Here is a 21194-nt window from a genome sequence, read left to right as displayed (position 1 = left end):
CTGTTACCTAACTCCTCAAGTTGTCTGGGTAACCAGCAGGGCTAGGAGCCTGAAGAAGCCCTTTGTCCACTGCCAGTGTCTCCCATGCCAGGCAGTGGCCACAACTGAGGGTTTTAGCCCAGCTTCATGCAGGATGTTATCTCTGAGCTGGGGCATGAGGATGGTAGAAAGACCAGTGATCCCCAGGGCCCCACTCCTGCTGGTTGCACTCTGGGTGCTGCTCCTGGTTCCCAGCCAGTGTTTTCAAGGCCCTCCCTCGTGGCGTTACATCTCATCAGAGGTGGTCATTCCTCGGAAGGAGATCTACCATGGTAAGGGATTTCAAGCGCCAGGACGGCTCTCCTACAGCTTGCGCTTTAGGGGCCAGAGACATATCATCCACCTGCGAAGAAAGACACTTATTTGGCCCAGACACTTGCTGCTGACAACTCAAGATGACCAAGGAGCTTTACAGATGGATTACCCTTATTTTCCTGTAGATTGTTACTATATTGGCTACCTGGAGGGGATCCCTCAATCGATGGTCACTTTGGATAGTTGCTATGGGGGCCTGGACGGGGTCATGATGTTGGATGACCTTGCCTATGAAATCAAACCCCTCAATGATTCACACAGGTTTGAGCACATTATTTCACAGATTGTAATGGATTCTGATGCAGTGGGGCCTATGAATGAATGGAAGCACATGGACCAGAGCATAGGACCCTCTTTATCTAGACCAAATTCCAATGTGGCTCCCAGAATGTCTAGTAGAGACTACGCTTCACATCCAGCTGCTATAAAAGGCCATTTTCAAGCAACCCATTCCGTACATGTTATAGCCAGGACTGTTGAAAGGTCATCCAGATATTTGTTTTCACTAATCAGCTTAATGGACACTTTTATGTCCAACATTAATTTGCGTTACTATGTTATTCTCTTATCTGTGTATAACCACAGAGATCCATTTCCACATGACTTCAGAATGCCTGGAGGACCTATTCATAATTACTATTTGTCAAACTTTTACCACAGATTTAGGCCTGATGCATCAAGCTTAATTAACAATTATGGGCCCCAAGATAATGAGGCTATTCCAATTGCACGTGGTATATGTAGTACCAATGGCCTAACCCTTATTGGCAAAAATGGACGAGCTTATATATATATGTCTATGTGGGTAACCAATCGTGTTGGGAGGAATATAGGTCTGAATATTGATGATGAGTCTTACTGTTTTTGCCAGAGAAGAGCAACCTGCCTTATGTTCCGGAATCCTCTGCTAACAGATGCTTTTAGCAATTGTTCCGTTGCAGAGTTAAACCAAATACTAAATACCCCTGGTGAGTTGGAATGTCTTTTTTCTGACTTTACTACTTACTATAATGAAACATATACCTATAAAGTTTGTGGAAACTCCAAACTAGATGAAGGTGAGCAATGTGACTGTGGCTCAAACAAGGCATGTTATGCAAATCCGTGCTGTCAGAATAACTGCAGATTCTCAAAGGGTAGCATTTGTGATAAGGAATCATGCTGTGCAAACTGCACCTACAGTCCTTCTGGGACACTTTGCAGAAGTATCCAGAACATATGTGATCTTCCAGAGTACTGTAATGGGAGTATACTCACCTGCCCAACAGACTTTTATCTGCAAGATGGAACACCATGCTCAGAAGAGGGGTATTGCTATAAAGGAAACTGCACCGATCGCAATGTACATTGCAAGGAAGTCTTCGGTGTAAGTGCCCGTGCAGGTAATAAAAGGTGCTATGACATCAATAAGGAAAGCTATAGATTTGGACATTGTCACAGAAGACAAGAAAGCCTCATATTCAGAGCTTGTGCTGATAAGGATAAGATGTGCGGAAGGTTGCAGTGTACGAATGTCACCTTCCTTCCACACTTGCAGGAACATGTTTCATTCCACCAGTCAGTTATTTCTGGGTTTTCCTGTTTTGGGCTCGATGAGCATCGAGCAACAGAATCAACAGATGTTGGACGTGTGAGATATGGTACTCCCTGTTCCCAAACTAATTTTTGTGATCGAGGGTCTTGCAATGGATCTTTAACTGAACTGGATTACGACTGCACCCCAGAAAAGTGCAATTTCAGAGGAGTATGCAATAACCGTCGGAACTGCCACTGTCATGTGGGTTGGGACCCTCCAAACTGCGTAGGACATGGACCTGGAGGGAGTTTAGACAGTGGACCCCTTCCACTTAAAATGCGCACAATAAGACAGAGCCAAGAACCAGTGGTATATTTAAGAATGGTCTTTGGTCGTATTTATGTCTTCATAGGCTCACTCCTCTTTGGGGTGGCCTATCGTGTAGCAATTACTAGGATTATCAAGTATGAAGACTTGCAAGCTGCTTTATTTCGTGGGCAGGGACATATGCCTGGACCCAGTATGCCTATGTAAAAATGAGTTAGCCTCCTGGATCCTGTAAAATAAAGAGAAATGAAAAGAAAATACAAATGTCGGCAAGAAGACAAGTAAAACCTCAATTCCACAGTTCTGAAGAGCCTGGGTCTATTTTATGGGAACACGGGAGGTGGTCAATTTTGATACCACCTGTCTTTGATAGGTTGCTGATCCTCACACTGGAATACATCTTTCAAAATTACAAATTGGTGTCTTTTGTAATGTTGGTAAGCTGTTTGGAGCTGCACTAAGCTTGCTCCTTTGTTGGTCAGAGGAGACCTTGAACCAGGAACCCTCTATGTCCTGAACTTAGTTAGGTCTTTGGGCTAAGGATTAATGGGAGTTGTCTACATTTCTTTTAAGAACGTATCTAGGATGGTACTGTAAAATGTGGTTCCTGAGCTCTGACACTTTCCCACTCCTTATCACCATGTTTGTCAGTGGTCCTCTCTCCTCCAGCTGTGGATAGGATTTTCAGGGGCACAGCTTAGAGGAATGGAGGGAGAAGGGCAGACTTGGGATCCAGGTGAGGACGTTGTATAGGAGCACAGAAGCATTATGTCATACGAAGCCAGGGAACTGATTGTTGAGAACATCACCATTAACACAGATCCTTGACTCACTAAGTGTACTACCCACACCTTATGGACACAGACTTTCTACGGCCCTGTAGATGGAGTGGCGGGGCTGCATCCCACCACCTGGCTAGCTTTACACCTGAAATAATTACGCGGAAACTGTATTCATTTAAACACTGTCTGGCCCATTAGTTTTAGCCTCTTATTGGCTAATTCTCACATCTTCCTTTAACCCATATTTAGTAATCTGTGTTGCACCACGAGGTGGTCGCTTACCAGGAAAGATCTTAACCTGCGTCCATCTTGGAGAGGAGAGGCATGGAGACTGATTATGGCTACTGCCTGAAGCATCTGCCTTCTCTATCCCAGCATCCTGTTCTGTCTAACCAATCTACCTATGATCTGACCTATTGGGCCAAGCAGTTTCTTTACTAATTAACCAATGAAAGCCCTCCATCATTTCCCCTTTTCTGTTTAAACAAATACAGAACGCTTTAACTTTAACATAGCAAAATTACATATAACAAAACAGTTATAAAGCAAGAATTACAGTTACAATATTTAGATCTATTTTATCTTTTATCATAACTAAGGAAAGCTATAACTATCTATTTATTCTTCATCTCCATCATAGACTTCAGAAGGATATAATACTACCTAAGTAAACAAGAAATATGCAACTTTCAAACTCTAGAAATGACAGAGACAACTCGCTGCCTGGACAGTCACCCAAAGTTCCTCTGTACCGTTGGGGTGTCCATCTTTGGCCTTCAGGCCCATAGTGTCCAGCAGACATTTCAATGAAGCAGGAAATTCCAAAGACAGTTCAGTCACTTTCTGCTGTGTCCTGCACAACATCTCGCAGACTCTTTCATGAATCAGGAACCCTGAAAGACCATCTCACCTTTAGGCAAGTTCAGCAGTCCTCTCTCTGTGGGTTCTTTGTGTCCAGTTTATGCAACAGTCCAGGCAAGAGCAGTTTCTTGCCCAAATGGCTAACGAACTCCATAAGGAGACTCTTCGATGCCCATCTTCCTTTTGAAGTAGATTGGTGCTGCCAGGAACAGACGTGTCTCATTGTCATGAAAAGCCCTAAGTTATTAAAAATCTTAAATGCCATGTTCTGTAGTCTTTGAAAGATATGAAGAATGCCTATCTAACTGAAATTTATCTCTATATATCTAGAAAATCTAACTAACATGACTATAAGCTTGACTATTATCAATGATTATCCATTAACAACCTGTATTTCCTAATTATACATTACATTTTAAAATGAACTACACAATCACAATAGCTTAATCAAGATCAGAAATACATATACATATAACAAAATTGACCTTAAAATCCATACCAATGCAAATTATTTATATCTATATCATATCCCCCTTTAAATGTAAAAGAACATTTATAAACAATAGTTTGGAATATGGGCACAATTATTTCTCTCCAAACTGCTTCCTGCTGAGTGGGGGCGCTGATTTTTAGGTCTTTCATGGTATAACCTGTCTGCTAGGTTCATCTCAGTTGGCAGTTGAGTGAAGTAATTTTTTGAAGATGTTCATAGCAACCTTTCAGGAGGGCGTGGTCTATCATACCATATTGGGAAAGAAGCAATCCATAGGTGTCATCCTCTGTGAAAACAAAAGAAGACCCTCTTTTCCAAAGCATCATGTTCTTAGATCCAAATTCTGAAGTCATACCGTTAAGATGTCCATTCTGGTCTAGCCTGGCAGCTCGTATAATGAAATGTCTCTCTGTATTTAGCTCCTTTACAGTCAAAAATTTCAAAGAAAACACAATAAAATACATAATCCAGACTCCCTGTGAATTTTCCATTTTTATGTGGCTTATTTTTACTCTATCACTTTATTCTGTTTCTTTAAAGACTTTACCCTTTTTTTTAAAAAGCATTAACTTTATTCTCTATATATTTTTTTCTTCTCTCTCTGTCAAGCCTACATACATTCATCCAACATTGTGACCCATTTAAAGGTCTTTTATGTCTGAATCTGTCCTATTGTGAATCTGTAATTCTTTTACTGTCCAGGAGCATTTCTTAAAATGCTGAGTGCTTCTTAAAAACTTTAGCTTGCACCATGTAGGGGTAATATGGTACTGCCTGTTTACTGCCCAGTCTAAACCTTAAGTGCACTGTTATTATGATAATTACGACAGTTCCTGCCTGAGACCAGGACAGTTAAGCACATGTAGGCCATGCTCACAGCACAGCTAACATGGAGCTGCTTGTGCCTGTGAGCCACGCGTAGTGCTCCCCTTTCAGGCACACAGCAAGTCCAGTTTGCCATCAAACAAATCATAGCACTTTACTCCAAATGCTCCATTCAAAAGTTCTGTCCCCCGCAGGAGGCAGACAGATATTATAATGGTGGCACAGCCCAGAAACTGGTATTTCAAAACTGCCACTTTTTAGTAGACCTGATCGGGCGGCCTACCCAGGCAGGAAGAGCTGAGTCACAGGCATGGTTTCAGCTACCCTGTTCCCGACTCCAAGTGGTCCCAGAAATGCTCCATGGCCGGAGTTTGTACCAGTGGCAGGGCCCAGGAAGCCACATTTTAAAATGGCTGGTGCGGCTTTTTTTTTTTCTGCCACTATTGCTGAATCAGGAAATCTCTCTACAGCACGTCCAAGCAAACAGCAAAAAGCTATGTTAAACTCTCTTTCTCTCCTTTTTAAGCTCTCAGGTTTTTAAGTGGATTTAGTTACCACACTGGGGAGCCACTCTGTAGATGGAGCGGCGGGGCTGCATCCCGCCACCCTGCTAGCTTTACACCTGAAATAATTACACGGAAACTGTATTCATTTAAACACTGCCTGGCCCATTAGTTTCAGCCTCTTATTGGCTAATTCTCACATCTTCCTTTAACCCATATTTAGTAATCTGTGTTGTACCACGAGGTGGTCGTTTACCAGGAGAGATCTTAACCTGCGTCCATCTTGGAGAGGAGAAGCATGGCGACTGTCTATGGCGACTGCCTGAAGCGTCTGCCTTCTCTATCCCAGCATCCTGTTCTGTTTACTCCACCCACCTATGTTCTGACCTATTGGGCCAAGCAGTTTCTTTATTAATTAAACAATAAAAGTCCTCCATCACAGCCCCACTGCCAGAACATCTCAAAAAACCCAGTCTGATGAAAGGGTACACAGCTACATTTTAATTCTTATATTGCTTGTAAGATTTTGTTGTGATTACAAGTTGAAGAAAGCAGTATATAGTAGAAGACTAGACAATAAAGATGGAAATCATTAAGAGAGGGTGTGACTCTCCTTTTCCCTAATGCCCTCAGATAAAAAAAATCATAGTATGTGCCAACTCTACGGGTTCTCTTTGAACCCTGAGCCGCTGGAGGCTGGCCCTTCAGGCAGCAAAAGTCCTGTGGGTCTTCAGTGTATCCTATCTCTGTATATAGCCTTCTATCTTGCTTTCATGTTTCCTGAGACATAATCCGTGTCTCAGTGTCTTTCAGTGAAAGGTCTGCTCTGTAGTATTTAGTATGTGCTAAATTTACTCTAATTCACATTTTTCTGAAGTCAAATAACATTCTTTGTTGTGTCCACATACAAAAGTACACTGAAAATGAAGCAAAGTTGTCTGCAGCACCAGACTGGAGTCCACCTCATTCCTTTTGGCTCTGTTCACCCCCCCCGGTTCCCTCCTGGAATGACAGGAGATGTGCCACACCCCACTACTGTAGGAATGAGGGACATGCCATAGTGATTGCTGCTCTGACCATGCTCCTGCACTTAATAATGATTGTCAAACCCAGCAAAGGTAGTTCTAGCAACGTAACAGTCACCACTGGGTCACCAAACAAGAAGACTGAAGCAGGATAATGGGATTGACTTTTGGTGTGAATGTGGAGCACCATGTGCAGGTAGAGAGTCTGAAGTCCATCCCTCTAGAAGCCATGAAACGCACTAATTGGTTTAAACCAGTCCATAGAAAGTTCACCTTAGGACTTTTTCTTCCAAGTTGTGCAGAATGAATCTGGCTTAGTAGCTAAGTGAGTGGATTATGCTCTTCCAGTGTTCGAGAAAGGCAGAATCCATCCAGCATAGTGACCACTAACCAGAGTCATAGAAGCTGTGACAGATGTGCAAGAACTGGCAACAGAGGGCCCAGCCTTTGTGAGAATTCTTCACTGAGGGAGGCATAAATAACATGCATCCTCTCCTCATAAGGTCTCCTTTGGTCTGGACCAGCAGGCCATTCTTCAGTGACAGGGTCCTGAGGGGGAGGACTGAGATTAGAAAATAAAGAAGACAGGAAAAGTGTGTGTGTGTGTGTGTGTGTGTGTGTGTGTGTGTGTAATACTTAAAGGCTCAGACATGTTATTTTATTTAAAGGGAGGGTAATTGTCCAATGGGAAAAATGTGATCTGGGAAGGAGCAAATCATCTCCCTAGATATTAAGACCCAGTTGAGGATCTTATGAGGTAAACACACTGAGTGTGAAGTAGGAGGGGCAAATTCCCTGTGCAGGGTCAGCTTCTCTGCTCAGACAGCACTGGACAATCTAGCAATGGCAGATATTTTGATGGGGAAGAGAGCCATTAGCCCTATTAGCTTCTGAGAGAAGAGAGAGGAGAGACGAGAGAGAGGAGAGAGAGAGAGGAGAGAGAGAGATGAGAGAGGAGAGAGGAGGAGAGAGAGAGAGGAGAGGAGAGAGTGTTGGGGAATTAGGGTTAGAAATTTGAGCAGGTAAAATCTTATAGGCCGAAAAGAAGTGAAGGCAGGATCAAAAATAGAAAAGAGACTTCTTTTCTGTCTTATTGGGGTCTTATTGCTGTGAAGAGACACCATGACCATAGCAAATCTGGTAAAGGAAAAGATTTAATTGAGACTGACTTAGAGTCAGAGGTTTAGGTTGTTATTATCATGGCAGGAATCACAGCAGCAAGCAGGCAGACATGTGCTGGAGAGGTAGCTGAGAGCTGTACATCTGGATCCACAGGCAGCAGAAAGTGGATGTCACACACACCCTGGTTTGAATATTTTAGATCTCAAAGCCCACCCACCCCCTACCGATGCACTTCCTCCACCAAAAGCCACACCTACTCCAGCAAGGCCACATCTTCTAATAGTGTTACTCCCTATAAGCCTCTGGGTTGCCAGTTTCTTTCATTTCCTACTTGATGTGGGAAATAGATCTTTTGTCATTTCAAACTTATGATGATGTTTGAGTTAGTGTTCACCCACCCAACAGGTACTTTCACTAATTCTGCTTTGGCTCCCTCTAGATGCCAGCAGAAAAACTGGGGTGGGTTGGTTGGAGTGTTGGGTGGAGCTTCTTCCCCTGGAGGAGCAGGTTGTCTGGTTGTTATGTTAGACAACCTGCAAGCTTTCTGTTCTGGGCTTGTGAGTCTGGCTTTCCTTATATTCATATTTATGTATTTCATACTCAAGTCCCTGTCTAGGTGCCAACTGACCTGGGCCAGCAGGCTTTTTTTTTTTCATCCAGTATGAAATGGTGCTGAGTGGGAGGACCAAAGTATGATAAAATAAAGAAGACAGGTAAATTGGGACCAGAAAGTCTTGCATAAGCTGATGTTTAGACCAGCAAAGTTTGGTAAGAAGGCATAGCAACTTACAAACAGCTTTCATGGTAAAATGGGACAGAATCAGCAGAAAGCTATTATGGAAGGATGAAAAAGTCATCAGGAAGTTAAGAAATGTGCAAAGCAAGCACAGGAAATCAAAAGTGCCTCACAGACTATTCGTACTTTGTCCTTGGGACTGATAAACACAGTCCTTTAATGGGAAAACATCTGTCCTGGACTGTGGAGAGGTTGCCTCTTACCAACTCTGAGAGCACCCCAGATGTTGACACAGTCCCCATTTACAGTTTCTAGGAGAGGTTGGACACTCAGTGGATTTGTGAGAATGAAGGGACCTGCCCTCCTTGCCTGCTTCACCCTTCCGTCTGTTGCACAAATTGCAGAGATGTGGCATTTTGTGTGTGGGGATAAATAGCAGTCTTCTGTGAACTGTTAAGGTGCCTCCTGGAAACTTGGTGCCTATGATCCCTAGAATGTCAGACCTCCTTCTGAGAGGACTAGTGGAAAAAGCATTGCTGTGACATTCGGTCAGGGTTATGAAGACAACTGGAAGTGGAAAGGGGGAGCTTTTGCTGGTCTATGTCCCACCCCAGAGAAGAAGCAGCAGTGTCAAACTCACTTCCTTGAGTGATGAGTTTTCACTCCCTGAAAGGTCAAATGGTTTTCAGAAACCCTGAGCCTTCTGGTAAGAGCTCTGATAGGTAGGCTATGGTGTGAGTTCAGGAAATGTGGCGAATTGACTTCTAGTTCCCTCTGGGGTGTAGCTCAACCCTGCTGCAATACAGAGACAAGTCAGGTCTCACAGTCCCTATAGGCACCAGCACCACTAAACCACTTGGAAGAATGTTTTCCATTGCCATTGGCAACCTACATCAATAAGAAGAACAGATTCCATAGGCATAAGTAAAGTTCACAACAAGCCAGAAGAACTGGAGGACATAATGCATTTAGGCATCCAAGCCCCACCTATGCTGAGAAAACACTACTTGACCTGAGAATCAGTCAACCACCAGAAAACCTTGGCTCTTCATACCAAAAGGCAGTTGCTGGCATAAGTGGATGTTGGTATGTTCAAGAATACAAATAGACCCATATCAATCACCCTGCAAAATCAAGTCCAAGTGAATCAAAGACCTCAACATAAACTAGTTACAGTGAATTCATAGAAGAGAGGAAAGTAGACATGAATGCATTGGCACAGAAGACTACTTCCTGTATGGATCATCAGTAGTACAGGCACTGAGATTGACAATTACTAAATGGTACTCTGAAAACAGTAAAGCTTTTATAAGGCAAATATACTGTCAATAAGACAAAATGGCAGCCTACAGAATGAGAAAAGATCTTCACCAACTCCACATCCAACAGAGGATGATCTCTAAAATATACTAATGAACTCGATAAATTAGACATAAAAAACAAATCATTTTAAAGTGGGGGGGATAGATCTAAACAGAGAATTCTCAACAGAAGAATCTCATATTGCTGAAAAATGTTTAAGGACTTGCTCAGCATCTGTAGTTATGACAGGAAATGTAAACCAAAATTGAGTCTTGAGATGCCATTTTATACCTGTTAGAATGGCTAAGATCAAAAATACTGATAACATCTGTTGGAGGATAATGTGGAGTAAGGAGAACACTCCTCCATTGCTGGTGGGAGTGAAAATTTTGATTTTTCAAGTGGCTGTAGAATATGGTATTTTTCTCAGAAAATTGGGAATCAATCTACCTCAAGACCATTATACCAATCTTGGGCATATACCCATGGGATGCTCAATCAGACCCACAAGGACATTTGCTCAACTATGTTCATAGCAGATTTATTTGTAATCAATATCTAGAACCTGGAAACAACCCTAGATGTCCCTCAATGAACAATTAAAAGGAGAAAGGTAAAGGAAATGTGGTACATATGTACAATGGAGTATTGCTCAGTTATAAAAAACAATGACATCATGAAATTTGCTAACAAATTGATAGAACCAGAAAAATCATCCTGAGTGAGGCAACCCTGATTAGAAAGACAAGTACAGTACTTACTCATAAGTGAAATATTAACTCTAAAGTAAATGGTAACAAGGCTACAATCCAGAGCCCCAGAGAGGTGAAGTAACAAGAAGAAAGCCCAAAGAAGGAACATATGATTTTCCTGGAAGAGGAAATAGGAAAGATCCCATCGGTAAACTGGGTGTTGTGGTGTATGGGGGTATGGGAACATGAGTGGTTGATTGGGTGAGTTGAAGGAAGGTTGGGTGAGGGGAAAGAATAATGGAAGAGATGTCTGCTAGGAGGTGCCATCCCAGTTTAAAGGAAAAAACCTGCTGTTCAGGGAAACTCCCAGGAATCCACAAAGATGACCCCTCGCTAAGACTCCTAGGAATAATGAAGAGGGGTGCCTGAACTATCTCCTGTAATCAGCTAGGTGACACCCTAATTGCCATCATAGAACCTTCACCCAGTTTTAAACTGATGGAAGAAGATGACAGAGATACACAGGCAAGTACTGGGCCAGCTTCAGGAGTGCTGTTGAACAGAGGAAGAAGGAATTGTGCTAGTCAGGAATGTCAATGTCTTGACAGGAAAATTGACAGAGACAGCTGATCTGAGCTCTTGGGAGATCAAGGACTGCTGGACTGACAGCTAGGGAGGCCTGCATGCGACCAGTCTAGGCCCTCTGCATGTCTGTTTGTGGGACTCCTAGCTGTGGGATCAGGACTTATTCTTGCTGATTAAGCTGCTTTTGGGCATCTATTTCCCATGCTGGGTTGCCTTGCCTAGTCTCGATGCATATGGGTTACAGGGAAGGAACTTGTGGTGACACCCACGAGAGGCCTTCATTTCTAAATGGAGATGGAGAATGGATGGGGAAGGGTAGTAGGAGGTGGAGAGAAAAATAATGGGAGAGAGGATGGATGTGTGAAATTGTGATCAGGATGTAAACTAAATGAAAATTTTTAATAACAAGAATATTTATTATTATTATGTTATGTACAAGTGTTCTATCTGCATGTATGCTGCCACACCAGAAAAAAGGCATCAGAACTCATTACAGATGGTTGTGAGTCACCATGTGGTTGCTTGGAATTGAACTCAGGACCTCTGGGAGAGCAGCCAGTGCTCTTAACCTCTGAAGCATCTCTCCAGCCCCACAGTAATATATCTTAATAAAAGTTTGGCTAGATACACAGATGTCCTTACCCCTGTTGTTCATGGTCACATCAAAAACTAACAAAGACAAGATGATGTCACTCTTCACCGCACACACACTTCAGCTTCAGATGCCTTTGTGGATCTACTTATCCTGATGAGCATGTCCTTGCTTTATTAACATAAAAGCTTTGCAGCGAATGGCATGGGAATGTGGCTAAGGTGTGGCCACACATTACTGTAGCTGTTGCTTGCTCTCCACTAGAGGGCTTTCATCTGTGTCTGCACATGACCTGGGTAGTGTCAGTTATGGAGGAATTTGCTGGCCCTCTGTCAGTAGACACCACTGGTGCTTTCAAGGCCTACAGTGCACAGGTCAATGCTCACAGTAAGGAATTTTGCAGGCTAAGTTGATAGTGCTTTGTCGGTGCATGAGCACACCTATACAGTTGTTCTGCACAGAGAATGATCTTTGATAGACATGCTTTCTGTTTCAAATGAGTACATTTCTCTTTTATTTTTTTAATTGATTTTTATTGAGCTCTACATTTTTTGGTGCTCCTCTTCCTGCTTCTCCCCTCCCTTTCAACCCTCTCCCATGGTGCCCATGCTCCCAATTTACTCAGGAGATGTTGTCTTTTCTACTACCCATGTAGATTAGATCTTGTGTGGTCTCTCTTAGGGTCCTCACTGTTGGTCTAGGTTCTCTGGGATTGTGATTTGTAGGCTAGTTTTTCTTTGCTTTTATGTTTAAAAGCACTTATGAGTGAGTGCATGTGATAACTGTCTTTCTGAGTCTGGGTTACCTCACTCAAAATGATGTTTTCTAGGCTCCATCCATTTGCCTGCAAAATTTAAGATGCCATTATTTTTTTCCTGCTGTGTAGTACTCAAATGAGTATGTTTACTAAGCAAGTACATTTTTGTACTTTTGGCAGATATGACTGGGAAGACCCTCCAAACACTGATGCTGGAGTTCTTGGTTCAGATAAGTAATAATAACCTCTGTTGTGAACAGTTTTCACCTATATCTGTTTTCAAGGACACAGTGTTTGTAGTGCCCCTTCTCTGCATCTTGATCCCTTTTTTCTTTCAGTTGAGTAAGAGGAGCAGGCTGCATACTGCTGTCCGGCTAGCTTAATCCCCCGAAATAACCACACAGAAATTGTATTAATTAAATTACTGACTGGACCATTAGCTCTAGTCTCTTATTGGCTAACTCTCACATCTTAGTCTAACCAATTTCTAATAATCTGTGTAGCACCACGAGGTCGGTGGCTTACCAGGAAAGATTCTAACCTACGTCAGTCTCAGGCTGGAGCTTTATGGCCTCTGCCACACTTCCCCTCTTCCCAGACATTCTGTTCTCACACTTCCTTTTCTTCTCAGCCCATTTCTGTTCTGTTCTACCCCCACCCCACTTAAGGGCTACCCTATCAAAAGGCCAAGGCAGTCTTGTATTTCAACCAGTTGAACGCAATACACATACAGAAGGACCTTTTACCACCATTTCAGTCACAGAGATAGCAGAGCAGCCTACCCCATGAAAACAGTCCTTAAGCAAGGAATGGGTAACCTAGCTGACTGGACCCAGGAAGAAAGTCAGATTGTGCAGGTCATGAAGCTGGAGGTTCAGCCCTGTCTGAACCATTTTGTGTTTCCTGAGAGTGAGGCCGGGAAGTTGGGTTTTGTCTCAATTTTGTCAAATGCCAATGCCTCTTCACTGTCTTTGATTATGTTTCTGCAGATGTCAATGAGTCTTCAGTCATTCCTGCTCTGAGTCCAGTTGATGCTGATCAACATAAAGTCTATGAGGGTATTGAAAGCATTAGAACTTATTTCATCTGCAAAGCTGGAATGATTGCCTGTGCTAGCTACTTTATGTCAACTTGACACACAAGATAGAGTCATTAAGAGAGTCATCTAGTTTCTCCAATTGAGAAGATGACTCCATAAGATTTAGCTGGATGGAATTTTTCTTAATAGTGATGACATGGAAGGGCTCAGCCCCACTGTGGGTTGTACCTCCCCTCTGGGCTGATGGCCCTGGGTCTGTGCAGGAAAAACAGGTTCATCAAGTACATAAAAACAAGCCAGTAAGCAGCACTCCTTCATAACCTCTGTACCACTTCCCCATCTCCAGGTTCCTGTCCTGTTTGAGTTCTACCCTCACTAATTTTGATAATAAAATGTTACAGAATTGTAAGTGAAATGAACATTTTTTTGGTCATGGTGTTATATGACATAGTGCAACTAAGATAATGACCCTTATTTATACGTTTACATACTGTTATACATACATCAAACTGTTATTTCTTTATGCTTTCTGTATGTAGGCTGTATCTAGATCATTCCTATATGTGACCTATTGTAAACAATTCTGTAAACGAAAAGATTGACAACACTTAAGGACACAATCTGATTTTATTGTTTTTGCTACATTCTGAGAATGGAATCACAGATAAATGATAATTATATATTGTTAACATTTGATAGACTTGATAGCTTATGCCTGTTCATTCCCAACAAAACTATGTATCTTGTTATACCACTTCATACCTGTTGCTTACAAAGATGTCACCATGGCAAGTAATGTATGCAAATCCTGCTGGTGTTTGCATCAAGAGCCTGGCTTTAGGATAAACTGTAGGAGTGTTTTCATGCTCTGGCTACTCCCTGTCTGCTCACAAGTGCTAAGTCCATATGGCTGGGATCAGTGCCCCTTGTCTGAATCCCCAGAGCAGCTGATTAGCCAACACAAAATACCCCTGATGTAACACAGAGTGCAGTGAGGAAATGCGGATTCCAGCAATCTTTGTCATGGATTTCCTAGCACCAAATATTATGAACAAACATGGTTGATTATAAAACACCAGATTTTCCCCAGTGCCTTCACAGTGTGACTTGTGTCAATATCTATTTGCCTGGGGAACTAAGAAAACAAGGCAGAAAGCAAGAGAATGTCCCCTGAGATGTGTCTCAAAATCACTCAGCTTGGTGGGAACAATGAAGCCTCTGCCTCTGTTGCCCTCTTTCCTCCATGGGATCTCCTCCATGCAAAGCAGCTGCCTACTCAGAGTAGGCAGTTCCTGCTGGAGGAGCAGCTTTGTCTCCACACAGAGCCTCCACTCAGAGCATGGCTGTCCTGATGCTGCTTATCCACCTGGGGGCCACACCTTGCTCTGATGTCTCGGAGGCTCAGGTGAGGAACATGGGCTTTATGTTTTGTTCTGTCTGAGTGATGGTGATACTGTATCTCTTCAGGATCCTGTTCCCAGGTGCAGATACCGGAGCAGTAACTGACCCTGGTAGAGCCCCGATACTTCATCCCTTATCTTCACTGTCTCTGAATTTTCTTTAACCAACTCTGATTAGCAGTGTGGGCACCACCCTCCAGGAAAAGAGTCCCGTGTGGGCCCATATTTCATACAAAATATTTACAGCCAGGCTCTCTGGCCATGCTTAATTTCCAAGGCAGCTGCAATCCTGCCAAAAAAGCTAGCCACCTGACAAAGATGCAGAATGTATGGCTCCTTCTCTCTTTTTTATTATTTAGATCGCCTGGGGAGAGGTGTTGATTCCAAAGCGGGTGACTTAAGTTGCAGGTGTTTCCAGTAGCCCAGCGACCCTGGAAAGAGAATATTAATGAGTATCCACCTTGGTTTACCTGGGGGATAAAAGATTTTTGAACAATTAAACGCGGGTAGATCTTCAGGAATGGATGAAGCCCGAGATGCCCTTCCCGATATTGCTGTGTGACTTGTTATTTCCCCGCTCTTCCGGACTGGTTGAGTTAGGGAAAAATAGTTTCTATGTTGGGGCCTATGGACCCTGACAGTCATGCTACAGTTTACAGTTCAGCACTCAGATTTCAAATCAGTACCAGCAGTTGGACACTTCCAACACCCTTCTTTTCTTTTCTTTTTTTAAATTAGATTCTTTAAAAACACAACAATCCAGTGATTTCCTCTCTGCTTCCTTATCCTTTGTGTATAGGAGGGCGACTGATTTTTTTGGAGTTGATCTTGTAACCTGCCCACGTTACTGAAGGAATTTATCAGCTGGTAGGAGTTCTTTTGGTGGAGTTTTTGGTGGGTCGCTTAGTACACTATCATATCATCTGCATAATAATGAAAGTTTAACTTCTTCCCTTTTGATGGATCATGTGACCAAACCCATCTCTCTGAATGTGGCCAACAGTGTGGGCTGACTGAGAAGCAAAGGACTATGGCGCTGGGGCTCTGATTCTTCTGCATGGACGGGCTCTGTGGGAGCTTCTCAGCTTGGTTGATCACCTTCCTAACTGGGGGGAATTGGGAGGACCTTGGTCTTAGCATAGAGTAGGGAACCCTGATGGCTCCTTGGCCTGAGAGGGAGGGAGGGGAGGTAGAGGATGGAGGGAGGGAGGGAAGGGGGAGAAGGACGGGAGGGATGGGGGAGGAGGAGGGGAGGGTAGGGGGAGGAGGGAGGGGAGAGAGATGGAAATTTTTAAATATAAAAAATACACACATGGGAAAAAAAACAACAACAAACAACAACAAAACACAGCAAATCCAAGTTCTCACTCCCTCTTCTCTCCCATTCCCTCCACACATCCTCCAACCCCAGCTTTCTTGGGTCCTTAACGTTATTGATGCCCCAGACAACAGGAAGCAGAAAAGAACATGGCACCCTAATTCCTGCCTCACCCATTCACCTCTTCCTATTTCCTTACCTTTCACAATAAACAAAGGCAGGAATGTTAGTCAACTAAGGACTGCCTACCTTCCAGAACCAGGTTCCTCCCTGCCCTCAATGACTTCAGCAGGATCATCTTAGGGAAGTGCAGGCTGCTGTGGAGCAGTCTAGGATGCAGAGGCTCTCGCCTGGTTGGAATACTGTTAGAAGCACCCAGGGCTTCTGGTGAGTTTGGAGTAGTTTGTCAGTCTTTAGTCTATTGGAAATCTGCTAGATCAGATATAAACTAGGAACAAGAGGTAAGTTTGGGAGTTTAGGGGAAAATTTGTAACTTGGGTGCACATTGAAACTTTCAAGCCCACTGTTTCCTGGTAGGAGGAGGAGGAAAGCCCCCAAGACCAGGGGGGAGAGAGAGAGAGAGGCGATCCCATTGCAGCAATAAGTAGGTAGGAAAACTTAGAAGTAGTTTATTACTGGGAGTCTGTTTGACTGAACACTTTCTAAAGCCAAACAGTTGCCAGGCATCGGTCAATGGAGTTCAAGATTAATCTTCGTATAAGCTTAAAAGTGCATCTTGATTGTGCTGAGGAAACATCGCCCCACTGTCCAATCCATGTATCCAGCCCTCTGGAAAGAGAGCTAATGCTGCTAACCCAGAATATTTTTTGGGTTCCAAGTTTTTACTATGATTTCAACAGCATTAAATCTACTTTCTTTTCTACAGCGTGGATCTCAGTACAGATTCAATAAGTGGTAATACTTTATATCTCAACCATTTATCTCTTTTTGTAAATTAAAAAATCCATTGAAGTTTTAGTATAACAACAGCATAGCAAGGAGGAAAGGAATACGAAACTATTTTTCATATGCCTTCAATCATGTACGAGACCTTCACAACTTGCTAAGCACATTAAAAATACATTCTCGAGACCCACTTCCTTAAGCTTCCATAGCCTCAGACCATCACAACTTACATTTATAAACTTAGAGAAACTCTTTGAGACCCTCCAAATTGGCATAAGCTTTAAAACTTTCCTATTCAAATTTACCATGAGACACAAGTGGTTGATGTCTAGAGCAGTCATTGCAAAGCAAATTTCTTTAATTAAAAGAATAGTTCAAAAAAGTTCCATTGAAATCTGTTTTTTGAGTTTATCTCCTCTCAGAGTCTGGGAGCAAGGTCAACAGCTTTTCTCAGCTAGAATCCAGGAAAGTGAGTCCCTGAGGCCTGATTTAAATGAGCCCTTTGGGAGGAAGCACTAATTGCTTGCTGATGTTAAACTGACAAAGCCTACAGTTTAGTGAGGTCAACATCATCAGAGATCTGAGAAGGATAACTTATAGCAGGAAGTAGTAAAATCCAAATGGCCTATGTAGTAATTAAAATGACAGAGATGTACCTACTACCCAGACAGTTTCCCTAGGCTCCATGATAACTATGATTTCTGTGGGGACAGTAGTTGTAGGTCTCAACTCCCACACAGAGTGGCATGGGTCTTTGACTGCAGGATTTACCTGTGGAGGAGGAACTTTGGAAAACTGACCTTACTTTGAGCAGACAGAGTAGGCACTCAACACATAGCTGTCGACAGTTTGTGCAGAGCCTTGGTGGCAAGGCAAGGAAATCTTTCCCAGTGGTTAGTGTTACAAATTCAGGTAGAGTTGTTGTGCCCCATCTGTCTTCTTTGGAGACTATAGGGTTCCCACTAGGTATGGGCATGTCTATTATGGGAAGATTTTCTAAAACAGTTTAAATGCCATATTCTCAGATCTCTGAAGAATTTCAGGACCATTATCTATTAAGTATAACTGATTTAGTTACTTACTTTAGGCTTAGCGGCGAAAACACATTAACTTGTATATTTGAAATATCTTTACCAGTTTAAGTTTGTAGCTTTTATAAGACTAGAATCTTACAGCTTTATCCTTGTTAACTTTGAACTTAAAAATTTGAGTTGAAGCTGAGTAGTGGCTGGAACATGCATTTAATCCCAGCACTTGGAGGCAGAAAGCAAGCGGATCTCTGTGGGTTTGAGGTCAGCCTGGCCTACCGAGCAAGTTCTCCAGGACAGCTAGGACCATTCCACAGGAAAAACTCTTTCTCAGAAAAAAAAAAATGACTTGAACATTTAACGGAATTACCTTTAGTATCAAAATAAAACTTTACACCATAAGAACTCTCCTGATCTTTTTATAGCGTCCCACTTTAGACTATGGTCCCGTGGTTCTTTTGTGTATTTTCTTGTTTTTGTTTTGATATGTCTTAGTTTATCCTAAGAGCTAAAACTTTTTAACAAATATTTATTTATTTATTATGTATACAATATTCTGTCTTGTGTGTATGCCTTCAGGCCAGAAGAGGGCACCAGATGCCATTACAGATGGTTGTGTACTCTTTAATTGTTAGTAAAAATGGCTGCCCAATTATGTTTGTTTTTATCTTGATGGAGGTTCATCAGTCAAAATGGAGGCAAGTAATATGGTTGCTGTTTAAAATGTTTTCCTAAAAGATTTATTTTTTTAAACAAGAGTTAAAATCCATGTGGTTTGCTGGGTATTGAACTCAGGGACCTTTGGACGAGCAGGCAATGCTCTTAACCTCTGAGCCATCTCTCCAGCTCCAAGAGCTAAAACTTAACAAAGCTAGCAAACACAAAGAAGTTTAGACAATATTACTGTGAACTTGAGTAGAACCTAGGGATTTAGAAATCTTAATTTATCCCAACATAACTTATTTATCATATGTGTATTTTTACTTATCTAAATTTTCTAGAAGCTTGGTGTTGAGCAATTAGCAAAGATATAAGTAGTTAGTTATAAATTTCTAAGTCGGCTGTTATAATATAAGTATACCTTTATAACTTTAGGAATTTCTTATTATACAAAACCACCCTGGTACAAAATAGTCTGGAGACTTGCTGTTGCTTCCCTTAGTTTAAGTTCAAATCCAGTGATAAACTGGGGTCTTAGGAGAGCTGAGAAGTTTTGTAATTGTCACTTTATGCCACATGGTCATCTTAAGATGGTGAAATCACATGGCACATACTCTTAATGTTAGTAAAAAATGGCTGCCAATTATGTTTGTTTTTATCTTGATGAGGTCATCAGTCAAAATGGAGGCAAGTCATATGGTTGCTGTTTAAAAATGTTTTCCTAAAAGATTTTTTTTTAAACAAGAGTTAAATCCAAGTTACATAGATAGTATATTCTAAACAAGGGTTGAATCACATATATAGTACGTTGTAGCAAATTAAACTTACCCATGTATAGGTTTTAACTATAATCCTTTTGTTAAAAAATTTAAGACAAATTTTGTTTTAAAAAAATTATAGCTTCTTTTCCCCACACCCAATTGAATGACAATCCTTAGATAAAGACTGCTTACAAAAAAGTCTTAAATCATTTCTTAAGATTAGAGCACAGAGAAATCATAGATACTAAAGGTTTAAGAGTGGAAAATTGTAAGATATTAGAGATAAGAGTCTTCAGGATCATTTTGTTGTGCAGTGGCAGTCGTTGGTCCAATCTGCAAGAACTAGAACCCCAGTGTGCTGTTGCTGGCCTTTGAGTTATACTGAGGCCAAGCCATTTTCAGTAAGATAGTGAGGCTATCCAGGTCCTGATGGTGTGCTTTATAGAGGGTACGGAGCATGTGCATAGGGAAAATAAGGGGATGGTAGTGATGGAGGAATGTGTCACACTGACCTCCAGTGATGATGGGCCCATTGGCACCGAGTCATTGAAGACGGGGGACAACTTTGTTCTGGAATGCAGGTGGTTTCTTAGTTGACTAACAACATTTCATTCAGCATTTGTAATTTTTGAGGACGTGACTGCCTCCAAAATATGGCCAAGGATTAAATTTTACTGTGACATAAGGAGAGTACAGCCAGAGTCCTCTGGAAGAGTCCATAATGAACAGGGCAATGAAGGAATAAGGAGAGCGTGAGAGCCAAAGTCACATTTTAAGTTTTGACCACTATGGCCTAAGAGATCCATGAACAAAAATGCCTCTGATCTGCAAGCTCCTTGTCAAAGTGCTGTGAAGGGAAGAATAAGAACTTGTACAGAGTAGACAGGGGCCGAAGGGCAGCAGAAGCTCCACACAGACAGACAGGGAAACATTGGATCTGTATAGGATGGGTCTACATAGTCCTCGTGGTGTTCAAAGAGGAAAGGGCAGGCGTGCCTCAAAGCACAAAGTCTGGATTCTCTTAACATTGCTTGCAGCTTCTGCCTTTCCTCTGCCCACATGTCAGGGTCTCAAGACATCATCACCATCTCCTCCAGGGGACAAAGGCAGCATGTCAGTCATGAAGCCACCCAGAAACAGGCCTTTCCAGAAGTTCCTGTCATTCTTCCTCATAATGATCCCCAGAACCATGCAGGAAGAATCACATTCAGAGACTAATTGATCTAGGAAATACTTTTGTGGCAGACCCAAGGGGCAGCTTCCTGGACCTTCCTGGATAGTTACAACCACAGGACAACAGGCTATACCTTTGCTCGGCATGGCCCATGAGTCTGCACTGCTGCCTGTGCTGCCACTGAACCCATTGTCCTGCAGAGTTCAAGGCTCTTCTATTGTGACAGGCCTTTTTGTGAAGGGATCTTCTACTGTGTTTGACTATGGTAGCTACCACAGTATTATACCCCGCAGCAAAAATGCACTGAGGACCCTTGGGCCCCAGCAGAGTCCCTCAGCTCCGAACAACAGTGGGGGCTAGAGGAGCTGGCACCTAAGGGTTTGTATCAGACTGTCGACCACTGAAGGCAGTCATTGACACAGAATTTCCCAAAGAC

The 21194-nt window shown here is 42.4% G+C and overlaps 1 protein-coding gene and 1 gene segment (V, D, J or C); one reads left to right on the top strand and one right to left on the bottom strand.

The window, feature by feature from the left end:
• Window positions 1-21194, bottom strand: part of LOC119819860 — a 719441-nt gene that overhangs the window by 90212 nt on the left and 608035 nt on the right.
• LOC119819873 (disintegrin and metalloproteinase domain-containing protein 21-like) lies at window positions 134-2404 on the top strand. Its single transcript, XM_038338097.1, has one exon. The coding sequence runs from the start codon at window positions 134-136 to the stop codon at window positions 2402-2404; it is 2271 nt and encodes a 756-aa protein (XP_038194025.1).

Source organism: Arvicola amphibius, chromosome 7 (genome assembly GCF_903992535.2).
Source record: "Arvicola amphibius chromosome 7, mArvAmp1.2, whole genome shotgun sequence".
NCBI lineage: Eukaryota > Metazoa > Chordata > Mammalia > Rodentia > Cricetidae > Arvicola > Arvicola amphibius.
Note: the sequence above shows the minus strand (reverse complement) of the source record. Positions and strands in the feature narration are given on the sequence as shown.